The 13,036-nt window shown below is 38.9% G+C and overlaps 1 protein-coding gene across 1 annotated transcript; it reads right to left on the bottom strand.

Annotated features, from left to right (window-relative positions):
- Window positions 1–571: 571 nt before the first annotated feature.
- On the bottom strand, window positions 572–12,228 carry LOC112523858 (nucleolin 2-like). Its single transcript, XM_025133531.1, has 14 exons — window positions 12,071–12,228; window positions 11,919–11,970; window positions 11,220–11,413; window positions 6,823–6,933; window positions 6,586–6,726; window positions 6,280–6,324; window positions 6,099–6,184; window positions 5,907–6,021; window positions 5,579–5,730; window positions 5,392–5,506; window positions 1,964–2,052; window positions 1,794–1,881; window positions 1,580–1,671; window positions 572–1,430 (listed from the first exon to the last, which is right to left on the bottom strand). Exons 1-14 carry the CDS (start codon window positions 12,101–12,103, stop codon window positions 572–574), a joined length of 2,172 nt encoding a protein of 723 aa, XP_024989299.1. The 5' UTR covers window positions 12,104–12,228.
- Between the last annotated feature and the right edge of the window lie 808 nt (window positions 12,229–13,036).

Here is a 13,036-nt window from a genome sequence, read left to right as displayed (position 1 = left end):
ATAGAAGAATACCCACTATTTTCACATAATTAAGCTCGATTTATAGAAGAATAACCACTATTTTCACATAATTAAGCTCGATTTATAGAAGAATAGGATAAATTAACTAGTTGTTGGCTCCAGATTTCTCAATTTGTAGATCAACTAGAAATAATATTGTGAAAGCTTTCTTTGATCACTAGACAATTTATCAAATAACAAATGAAGAATGAGAGTTAAGGTGAGAAGCATAAGAAAGGACCTCCACCCTTAAATGCACATTAAAATGAGATGCACCGGATCAATCCCTGTATCAAGCGCGATTCATGAATGGGTTTGAGATTGAAGGTGAGCAACGGTCCAGATCTCTTCTTACGTTACTCACCTTAACTCTCCTCATACAATCATTTGGCTGACCATATATTACATATGCAACTCCAACAAGGTAGTCGATGTGAAATAATAATATAAGAAATAAAAATAAAAAAAAAGACAAACTCTTCCCAGGACATTAATATGCATCACAAGTGGTTACAATTTGAGAGCAAGAATTTTAGTTATGGAGCCACATAAGTGATCGAATTGGCGTCGGTTACGACCTGCTACCTCCCTGATTGCTGTTACCATGGCTGCTACTAAACCTACCGCCACGGCTGCTGCTAAATCCCCAACCAGACCTCCCACCCAAGCCACTTCCTCTACTCCAGCCGCTACGAGAGTCACCTTCTCTACTCCAGCCACTGCCACCATAGCCACTTCCACTACCCCGACCACCACCATAACCACTTCCACTACCCCACCCACCACCAGAGCCACTTTCCCTACCCCGGCCACCAACATAGCCACTATCAATAACACGGCTACCACCATAGCCACTTCCACTACCCCGGCCACTACCCGAGCCACTTTCCCTATCCGGGCCACCACCATAGCCACTTCCACTACCCCGCCCACAGCCATAGCCACTTCCACTACCCCACCCACCGCCCGTGCCACTTTCCCTATCCCTGCCACTAGCCCAGTGACTACCAGTGCCACTTTCTCTACCCCTGCCACCACTAAAGCCACTTCCTATAGCCCGGCCACCCCAGCCACCAACAGAGTAGCTTCTTCCACCCCAGCCACCAACAGAGCCGCTTCCTCCACCCCAGCGGCCAAAAGATCCGCTTCCTCCAACCCAGCCACCACCAGAGCCGCTTCCTCCACCCCAACCCCCACCAGAGGCGCTTCTTCCACCCCAGCCCCCACCATTGCCATTTCCTCCACCCCAGCCACCACCATAGCCATTTCCTTCACCCCAGCCACGGCTTCCACGTCCTGATCCTTCACGACTATCAGCTCTCTGGTTTTTCGCTTCCTGAACAGTTATCATGCTGCCTCCAACTTCTGATCCATCAAGTTCTAGAGCTCGACTGAACCCGTTACTGTCCAGAAAGTCGATAAAAGCAACTCTACGGAAATACAATTAATTGATTAGACAAATTAAGCCCCAAGTCCGTAATAAATGAATGCTTAATAATCAACAAACAGCAAATATTTAAGACTTTATGAAATGGTAGAACAACTTCAAGCATCAAAATGCAATTCCAAGAAGACAAACCCTTTAGGAGCCCCAGACTCGTAATCTTTTGGTATGGACATACGTGAAATCTCTCCACATTTCCCAAAATGCTTTTCAAGTGCAGTCCTAATCTGCATCAGATAACAAAAGGGGAAAAAAATATACCAAGGTGACAGAAATCATTTATCAGCCAGAGATGTAATGAGAATTCTAAACAGGAAATCCTCAATAAAAGTATTGTACATAAACATACATTGTCAAAACCATCACTAGAATCAAATCCCCGTACAAATACGGTTTTTCCATGAGCTTGCCCTCCCTTTTGGTTAGACTTCTCCACGCTACAGTCATTATATACAATATCAGTTCATATTTTTACTTGTCCAGCTGAAGAAATTAAAGTATATTGCCAGGCCATGATACCTGCTACCCGGGGTGTACGCACCTCGTTCCCTTGCCAAATCAAGTTTCACATGCCGATCTAATATCACCTTGTTGTTTAGTTTGAGAGCCTAGAAATTGAATATAGTTGTCAGTCATCAATCTTTTCAGGACTATAATTTTAGGAAGGGATCTTTGCCCAGTAGTAAGGAATGCCCTTTAATCTATTTTTTTGCACTTCATATTTTGTCTTCCACTGTCCTAGCTTTTTTTACCTTTTACATCCTCTAGTATCTTGCTTTTTTAATGCGTTTATATGCCACTAAAAAATCGATTATCTTGAGCACCTTCCAATCTTGTTAGCATCTTCTACACTTTCAAAATTTTCTTTCAAGATCTATGCTGTTATATTGGTCAAAATACAAAATAGCGGTCAGGACCAATATTTGAAATAGTGGTCATAGCAGTGGTGTAGCGGTCCAAAAATAGCAGTTCATATAATACTTCTTAGAATTATATATAATATAATATAATTATATTTATATACATATATATATGCATACATAAACATATCATATGCATTAATTAGGAAAATAGTTTTAACATCAAAACATCAACTTAAACAAGTTTCACAAAACAAAATAGAAAAAGTGTTCATAAACGACTTCCGTCCAAGAGTCGAAGAGGCTGTCGAACGTGTAAGAACCTACGACTTCCTTCCAAGTTCCAACTTGGGTTGATGATAGAAAGAAAGTAATTCTTAATTGTTATACTGTTATGTTAATGGATTAAAATTAAAACATAGCCCAAATCAAAATAAAAAGCCTAATTGCCCAAGTCAAAGACTCAAAAGTGAAGCCCAACAAAAACTAAAACTAAATAGTGCTATTGTGGACCGCAATTTGGCCCTAAATATCGGTCAAATCGCGGTAAATTGCGCCGATATTAGCGGCAACGCTATTTGACCACCGATATTTTGCATAGGTCCGATATCCGATATCCGATATTGCGCCGCTATTGCAGCGCTATTTGTGCCGCAATTAACAGCACAGTTAAAGATTCACGTTTATCTTTTACAAAGATTAAATTATCGCAAGCCGGAGGTGTTCACGAAAACCTCTCTACCCCTAGGGATAAAGGTAAGGTTTGTGTACATGGCATCAATTATAAAGAGATTCTCAACTAGTCATATGGCATTGACTATTAAGAGACATTCAGCCTTGTTGCCAAATTGAACATTGTCTGTGTATTCCTTCTGCTCGCAGTTAATAAGAATGGGCCACTGTTCCAACTTAATGTTGAGAACGCATTCCTCAATGGAGATCTAGAAGAGGAAGTCTACATGGTGATCCCTTTGGTGCTTAAAACCAAGGTAAACCAAAAACCTGGTGTGCAAACTGCATATATCTCTTATGAACTAAAACAGTAAGCATGGTTTTGACACGTTTGCGAAAACCTTGATAACTAATGGGTATTTACAGGGTCAAACGGACCATATTTTGATTTTCAAGCATTAAAAAAGAGGAAATTCTGCTATCCTTATAGTTGTAGACAACATCATTTAAACCAGCAATGATTGTTTCAAAATCAAAGATCTAAAGGAACTCCTAGCTATGGGACTTAAAATCAAAGATCTAGACGAGTAAAGATATTTTTTGGGTATGGAAGTTGCTACCATAAAGAAAAGCATAGCAATCTCTCAACAGAAATATATTCTTGATTTGTTAAAAGCTATGCAGTTAATTGCGATGCAATAGCAGTGTAATAGTGGTGCAATTGCGGATTGCGGTCCTGAGGAGAATAGCAGTAACCAAATAGCAGTGGTTTTAAGCAGTGCCGCAAATAGCAGCGGTATTCACCGCTATTGCACCCGAGATTTTGCTTTGCAATTGCGGTCCGCTATACCGCTATAATTTAGTCCATGGGTCTTTCAGTTTTAGAACATTTGGACTTCTATTTTTAATAGTGTATGGGATTTTACTTTCATAACTTGGGCCATAGACTTTAGGTTGACCTAGATTAAATCCATCGCCTTCCTTTCTCATTTTCATCAACGAACTGTGGTTGACCGAACTGTGCGTACTTCTCTGGTCATATGCTGCTGTGCTCTAATATTGTGATCTGATTGACTGATGTTGCTCGACTCAAGCCAATCGACCTAACGACTACACTCCTCAACTCCAGCCTCGATCTAACAAATACACTTCTGGACCTAAAGACTCGATCACTCCAGCCTTCTCAGTTCTAACTTCAGTGACTACACTTCTGCCCTCTTACTGAGTAATATAAACTCTATTTACTATGTTGCTTGTGTGGTTTGGAACGTTCTTTGAATTGTTTTACTTGATATGTATTAGACATACAATCTATCAAATCTATACACATATTCATATTTAATTTATGAACCTATTTTCTTTTTACCGTTATTGCACCGCTATCTCACCGCGATAACCGCAATTGCAAATCAAGGTCCCGACCGCGATTTTCCGCAGTTGACCGTGTTGTTAACTGCTTAGGTTAAAAGAATTCGGCAAACTTGGTTGTAAACTGACCAAGACACCTACGGATTTAACGAACATATCAAAAACTCATTTAGCTTGCTCATACTTGTCCCGACATTAGCCTACGTAATGAGCATGGTTAGTCAGCACATAAACAATTTATCTCAAGAACACTTACGTTATGTCAAGAGAACTTTAAGGCATCTTAAGATGGCTCCATCTCATGGACTAATCTTTACTCTTTAGAAATGTGAATCATGCAATCAAGATCTATACAGATGCAAGTTGGGCACGTAAACAAATTGAGAGAAAATCGGTAACAGGTTACTGCTCCTATGTTTTGGCCGGTCTTGTCACTTAGAGAAGCAAGTAGCAGTGCTGAATCCAAGTATTAAGTATAAAGCATTGATTGTTGGTATTTGTGAAGGAATGTGGCTGCAAGAACTTCTAAAGAAACTAAGAGTAGAAGTTCAACCTTTTGTGAAAATGTTTACCAATAGTCGACCTATAATCAACATAGCTAAGAATCTCGTTCACCATGACAAGACAAAGCACATTGAAATTGATCATCATATCATCTCTGAAAAGGTCTACACCCGGATCATTGAACTCATTTATGTTCCTTTGAAACTATATATTGTAGATATCCTCACCAAAGCTCTTCCTAACAACAATTTTGATGATTTGATTTCCATACTTGGCTTGTATAACATATAGCTTGAGGGGGAGTGTGGAAATATACCAATTTCCTCGTAAGCAAATATAGAAGATCTATTTATTTATTACTGGCTTGTATGAGATAGGAAGGTTAGCCTGTTTCCTGTTTTTAATTATTTGGTTGCTGCTATGGGGGCTAGAATACCAGACCCTCGACTTTAGATACTAGGGTGCAAAGTACTTTCAACATTGAGAAGGAAATTGTGAATTTCTTCACTTAAAAATTTAAACTATTAAACCACACACTAATACCTCTTGAGCAGCTTCAGCAGTCGTGAACTCAATGTGCCCATAGCCCAAGAATTTGTCATCTCTAATGGCAAAGCGGATTTCAGCGATTTCACCAACATCTTTGAAGAAATCCTTCCTGTAGGATCAAAGTACTTCTCAAACATGACCATACAAGTTGCAAAAGGCTACCGCAGAAAAAAGTGCATACACATCGTCTTCTTCAATTGAAAAACTTAAGTTGCCAAGATACAAAGTTTTGGATCCTGTGGCAGGAGTTGTTGTAGAGTCTCCACCCCTTTCTCTCGCCAAATCAAGCCTGACAGGTTGATCTAGCAACAACTCACTGTTAAGTCTGAGAGCCTGGAAACAGAACAAGAATTAGTTATCAATGTCTTCTCCTCATAACTTCACCAATATTTAAAAGACTTGATTACTCATTTCAAAGATTGGTACATCATTTACCACAAAACACACTCTCAACTGAGTAAAAAAGGTATCAACGCATTTATTGAAACCATCAAACCACGAGCTTATACCTCTTGAGCTGCTTCAGCAGTGGTAAATTCTACATGCCCTTCACCCGTAAAATAGTCCTCTTTCATGACGAAGTGGACTTCGGCAATTTCACCAACATTTTTGAAGAAATTTTTCCTATAGAATCCAAGTACTTGTCAGACATGGTCCTACCCAATGAAGTTTCAAAAGGCTAAAGTAGAAATAGTACATACACATCTTCTTCCTTAATCAAAAAACTTAAGTTGCTCATAAGCAAAGTTTTGGATCCTGTAGCTTGAGAATTTATTGGGGTTTGAGGCTGCAGTATTTAGCATGTGTCAGTAATGCCATCGAAGCTCCCATGGAAGCATGACATTAAGTTTAAGAAAGTAGAAATGAATACATAGACCCAACCGCTTTCTTCACTGATGAAGTATCAAACATTTCAACATCGGGATCCTGCAATTGCCAAGAATTTGCAAGATAAATGCAGGTCCTGCAACCGAGCATCCCAAATAAACAACTGGCTGTAGACCCTAAAAAACTGAATGAAAGTTGCTTCACTCTTCTTACATTCTCCAAGCTTTTCGATATATATTTAGCTTGTCACCATTATTTAAGTAAATGTAAATCACAATGTCAATAAATGTGGTAGCTCAGTAAAAACATTTGTATGGAAAAATGTATTTTCACCATGATGGAAATCTTAACTACGCTTACACTATTCTTTGGGGTTTCTAAATGTTGGTCATCCGCCTTGGAATTATCATCTCCATCTTTTTCCTCAGCCTCAATAGAGCTGCTAGCTCTCTTTGCATCTTGTGTAGTTGCTGTTGAGTTTTTAGTTGGAGGAACCTCAACCTACAAAAGGTTTGACCACAGCCAGTCAATCACAAAAAGATCTTCAATCACAAAAAGATCTTCAATCACTACACCGGAAATCGTAACTATCCTTACACATTTTTCTAAATGTTGGTCAGCCTCCTTTTTGGAATTATCATCTCCATCTTCCTCGGACTTTCCGTCTTTTGAGGTTGTTGCTGACTTTATAGCTGGAGGAACCTCAACCTACAACAAGATTAACCACAATCATTCAATGACTGAAAGGGAGCAATGTCACTGAAAAGAAAAAGAATCTACAATCATATCATAGAGTTTGGCCCTCACATGCTACAGCATCAATATATTTGAGAAAAGTGAACTTCTGCTACATCTTAAAAACAGTATGTTGCTAGGAACAATTCAGAAATTCCAATTTGGCATTGTTATCTCAAGTAGTATTTATAAGCAAACATAATACAAGAATGTGCCAATGAAGTACACATGATAAAAGAAGTAAGGAGTTGCATCTGAGTGGAAAGTTAACTTTCTTTTGCCAACAGCAAAAGAGGTTCATTTTTTAAAATTATTCACGTTAAATTACTCTTTTATCTTGAAACAACTAAATCAAGGATTCTCGGCAATGTCAAGGTTTAGGAGGATAGTCTTTGAGCAGAACTTATCCCTTGCATTCGGGAGATGTATTGTATCCATGATTCAAGCATATGACCTCCTGGTAATTCAAAAACAACTAGACCAGTTCTATTCTAAATGACAGTTCCTTATACTCTGTTACGGTCCTTTATAGCATTTACTTCACAAGTGCTATCCAGTAAACTGAGTTCAAAACCAAATGGGAGATCAATTTGGTCAAAGTAACCCATGCATACGTAATGCATTAACCGGAGAGGATAAAGGAAGTTACCACTTCTGTTAGATGGTTGTCGCATATCTCAATACTTGAGTGGGTTTGACAAAAACGAAATTAACACTGAACTTATCATGACTAGTCATCAATTCATTTACGTTTTCTAGGTCTATCGTCCCACCATTCAACATACAGCAGTAACACAAAAGGTTGAATGTTATTTACCCAGGATACAACAAACACAAGAAACTTTAAGCATTCTGATACGGATCCTTCTAATCTGATCCAATCTTTACCCAAGCCCAAAGTATTGAATGTTTATTCCAGACGGCCCAAAAGAGTGGAAGAAAGGGTTGGGCCCAATTAGCTATTACAGAATGAAATCGTGTCTAATAAATGGCGGGAATGTTGGTAGCATGAGGTCATTGTGATTTTTCTTGTTAATTGAGTTAGGCTCTTAGCTGTGGCTTTGAGAGAGGGAAGTTTTCCCTGGAGTCGTGTTTGTTCTTTCAACTGTAAGTTTCCAATTTTGTTTATAATCAATTGTTGATTTCCCTTGTCTTTTAATCCTTTCATTCTTCCAAATTGTTTGAGTTCTTATCATTGGTCCGACCTACCGTTGATCTGCCGGAATTCTCCATGGAAACTCATTCTCAACAAGCTCGATTGGATCATCATGAGGAACAGATTCAAAAACTTCAATCAGATGTGACTGAGATCAAATCGGCAATACATTCTGTGGAGAACAGGCTGAGTTTCGCAAATTCGTGATGAATTGGGTGAAACAACAAGGTAAGCCATTGGGTACCGGTACTGGTGAACGATTTGGTATTTTTGAGGAGGATCAATCGGATTTCTTCTCTCAGAAGAAATCAACTTTTCCTTTGATAAGGGAGGGGAGCAATTATCGAACGACCACCTTCCTTGGGCAGCAAGGAAGGTCAAGTTGCCTGAGTTTTTTGGTTTCGATCCTCAAGGATGGATCAAAAAGGCGGAACTCTACTTTGAGATCCATGGTATTTCTCCACAACTACGTATCCGTTTAGCGCAATTGAGCATGGTAGGGGTCGCTTAACACTGGTTTACCATCGTGAGGGAGATTTATGTGCCATTATCGCGGGATCAATTTACCAAAGAGCTCCTAGAACGCTTCAGCGGTTTGGAGATTCAAACTCCTTATGAGCAATTGGCAACGCTTCAACATGTAAATTCCATTCATGAATAAATCGAAGATTATGAATATCTATTGTCATTAGTTCCTCGTTTACCGGAGTCCCAACGCGATGAGGTAGAACGTTGGGTGCGACTTCATCGTCCTCAATCTCGTCTGAACGCAAAGTATTTGGCCAAAGACGTTGAGGAAATGTTGCGTCCGTCTGTGATTAGTGTTTCCTGGTCTCGATTTCGCTATCAGAGCAATAGGAGTGGTTCTGGATCGACTTTACGACCAGATCTGAAGCATTCCTTGGGTCGGCCTGATATCAAAGGACCTGTTAGTATTGGGCTTAATGACAAAGGCCCAACATCACGATTTGAGTCCAATCAATCGGAGCCCAATCGATCTGTTTCCTCTACACGACCTAATGCAGTCCAATTCTCCGATTCGTCGACTGTAGGAAATCGGAATAGAGGTTTTTGTTCTCTTACTCGTACTGAATGGGAGGATCTTCGAAAGAAGGGTCTATGCTTTCGTTGTGGTCAGGCTTTCAGTCTAGCTCACAAATGTCCGGAAGGTAAATTGAGCGTTCTATTGTTGGCTGATAATGAAATTGTTGATGATGGTGGTGAAATTAGGACCATGGATGCGTCTGAAGATAGTTTGGGTGGCGACAAGGAATCACCGATCGGGTTGTGTACCGTACTGAAGTTTCAAGGATCCTTAGCTACGGCTGAATCCAAGGGGAAAACCTTGAAGATCGAAGGGACCATTTCAGGAATATCGATTGTAATTTTGGTGGATAGTGGGGCAACTCATAATTTTGTATCCCGTAAACTAGTCACAGCATTGGGAATATCTTCTCAATTTTTCTCTGGTATCAATATTAAATTGGGAGATGGCATACGATTTTTGTGAATCGACGGTGCTTAAAATTACCGGTGTTGATTAGTGGTTGTGATTTTGTGGTGGATGCCTTGCTCTTCGAAATGGGTCATTTAGACCTAGTTTTGGGTATGGAGTGGCTAAAAACCTTGGGAGAAGTGGTGCATAATTGGAAAAATCAATCAATGCAGTTCTCGTTGGGTGGAAAATCAGTTTGTATCCAAGGGTTATCGGATTCGGAGGTAAAGCAAGCTTCCCTTCATACTTGGTTATTTTTGGAAGAACCTCGTAGTGATTTACCGGTCGGTTTACACGTTGTGGATTCTGATAAACAGGACGATATGTTATCCAAGGACCAGCAGGCTGATTTACAATGCCTATTTGATCAATTTGCGGCTGTTTTCCACGACCCAATTGGTCTCCCCCTTACTCGTGTTTTTACAATGTGTTTTTACAAAGTGTTTTTTTGGGGGCACTTGGTATGCGGAGAGTTTCTACCTCTCAAAAGTGGAAGATATCAATATGCATTCGACTGAAACCCTAACCGATTGCAATTCTTTAACCAATTGCATCAACCTCCTCTTTATCAATAGATCTGCTTTTAACAGCACCAGAGGAAACCTCATTAGGTTAGCTGATCATTTTGTCATTTTCTTGTATATGCATTAAAAAAATTCCATGACTGCTGCTATGGAACACACTATAAGTTAAAGGTTACACTAAACATAGCTCCTTTGCAAATCATCATTAAAGAAAATGAAACCACACTAGAATGATCAGCTCCTATGATCATCATGCCAATTGACTTCTTTTAGTACAGAAGGGTTCATATGAACAACAAACATCCAACATAACCCAAACACCTATTTGGTTGCAACTATACACCTGAAAACATGCCTTGGGAAAGTTGCATAGTGCCATACACTATAGAAGGCAAATGACCAATTTTAAGTTTACATAGGTTTGTTAGGGAAGCACAAAGGATTCACACTTCAGAACCAGAGAGATTCACTTCCTCATCGGAAGAATCAGATTCATCTTAACTATCAGCAGACCTGGTCTTGCATATATCGAGATTGCACATGTTCTTTTCAGTAGGAACAGTGTTTCTTGAAAGTTTTATGTTTATGCAAGGTGATATATAGGCAATCTTCTTTGCTGCTACAACTCGTGCAACAATGTTTCATCCAGGATAGTTGTGGACCACAAACTGAGCAATCTTAATAAGGGCTTAAACAAAAACATGTAATGGAGGCCAACTGAAGTTGCACAATATTGGAAAGAGAACTTTTCTTCCCTCTCGTTCAACCAAAACAAATAAGGAGAGAAATAAGAAACAAAAGCTATGAAAGTAAGCAAAAGGATGATATAAGCACCATATCACCAAAATGATATGGAACAGGCAATTTGGAGAGAATGACAGTACTTTGACTTCTACTATAAAGTGAAGCATTCTTATAGGTACATAGAGCCACTGTATTTGATTATAAGAAACAAACAAACAAGGTAAAGTTTGATTTTAAAATGGTTAATGGTTCATATAAATCCGTCTCTACATATAAACAGAATTCACAATTGAGCAGAATAGTTGCAGCAGAAAACTAATCAATCATCAAAAAAACGAACCTCGTTCTGTTCCTCCTCAGATTGGGAAGAACAGTGTTGTTTTGAGGAACTGGTTTGCTCTTCCTTAGTCTTTTCTTGAGTCTCCATTTTGAAATTCTCTCTCTCAACAGCCTGCTCCACATCATCATTGCCTATCTTCTGCCTCTTGCTACCCACATCTTCGATCTCAACAACCTCCTTCGGACTTCTCTTGCCTACATTGATGAGGTATTTTATCTAAACACAATAAACTCAATAAAGTAAAGAAACTCGGACAACCTTTTTTTTCCATAATATAACACTCCCTCCATCACAGGGAAAAAAACAATCATCTATTTGGGTTGTATGCACCATTTCCTTCTCTATTTCTACTACAAATTCACCAATTTGCCAACAAAATTCCTCAAAAAATATTATCATAGTTAATGGTATTTTAAGCATTCAATCATCAGTCAAATACTCATGTTGCTTTTTTTTCTGGCACTGAGAATTTCTTAGTCTAAGAGAGTATTAACATTTAAGAGCAAAACATAATAGCGAATATTTGCTCTCTGCGGGCACCCAGAAAAATAAATACAAAAGAGGCAGGAAAAAAACAAAATAACTAATTTTCATGAAAGAATTCAAACCCATTTGCATACAGACATCAAGGAAATGACCCAGACGATATAAGAATAAAACCTATCATGATAAACAAATCTCAAGAACATAAAAAGCTACCATTTTTGGTTGGACTGGTGGGTGGAGCTACAATAGCAGGATCTGAATCAACCTGAAATTGAAATTTCAAAGAGCACCATCAGACTGACCTACATAGACACATTCTACTTACATTAATAGGAAGATAAAAGAAAATCCTGCAAGGACTGTACCTCGGAGTCGGGCTGCTTCCCTGATTCATCCATTTGAATAATCAAACAGACAATTTTGGTTCTGGAGGGACCGCCGGTGGTTTAGTAGTAGATGTGAATTGTGATGCGGAGAAGCAAAGACAAAGGCGCTAGAAGAAGCAAGGGTTTTACGAAACTAAGTTGAAATTACTCTTTGTGCTTTTTCTTCAACACCGATCCAAAGTCCAAACAATTGAATTTATGAATTTAATCTCATCTAAATATCTGAAAAATAATATAAATATTACATCCAAGACCAAATCTGAAAAATGTAAAATTCTAAGATGGTGTTTAGGATTGCTTGTAAAAATAACTTAGTGATCTATTTTGGTGTGACATTGGTAATAAACACTTTTAAGTGTTTGGATAAACAACTTATACCGATGTCAAATCGGTAATAAGGAGTTTTTGAAGAAGTTAAACCATTATAACTTATAATAAGTTGATAAGAACTTTCGTAGAAAAACATAAGTCGTTTCAGATAATTTATATATACACACTAGTTGTTTGCCCGTGTTTTGTAGAGCGGTACACCTCCTTTTGGAGTCGAGAACTTGAAGAGTCTATCCTTCTTCATTCTATTTTTCGTCCCTCTCAATTTTATTTTTATTGCTTGCATGGTTATATGTCATTCCAGTGTTTTTATTGCACTACACTCATCTTGTGGGAATCAAACCCTTCGGTTGTGCAAATTTCTTGCAACGATTCAAAGTGTCTCGCATCTTTTGCTTCTCTATCGAACACTTGTTAAAGTTATCTTCGTCTTCCTCGTTTGCTTCTATTTTCATTATCTTGTCTTTATTTTCTTCAGACGAGGTCCCATGCAAAGACTTCTCACCTGCAAGCCTATTTTGTGTCCCAAATTCTTATCTGCAACGCCTTTTTTGTGACCCGAATCTTCAATGTCTTGGTTGATTCTCACCTTCGGTCTTTGCTCGGTGCCCACAA

Source organism: Cynara cardunculus (assembly GCF_001531365.2).
Source record: "Cynara cardunculus var. scolymus isolate 2C chromosome LG 12, CcrdV1, whole genome shotgun sequence".
Taxonomy (NCBI): domain Eukaryota; kingdom Viridiplantae; phylum Streptophyta; class Magnoliopsida; order Asterales; family Asteraceae; genus Cynara; species Cynara cardunculus.
Note: the sequence above shows the minus strand (reverse complement) of the source record. Positions and strands in the feature narration are given on the sequence as shown.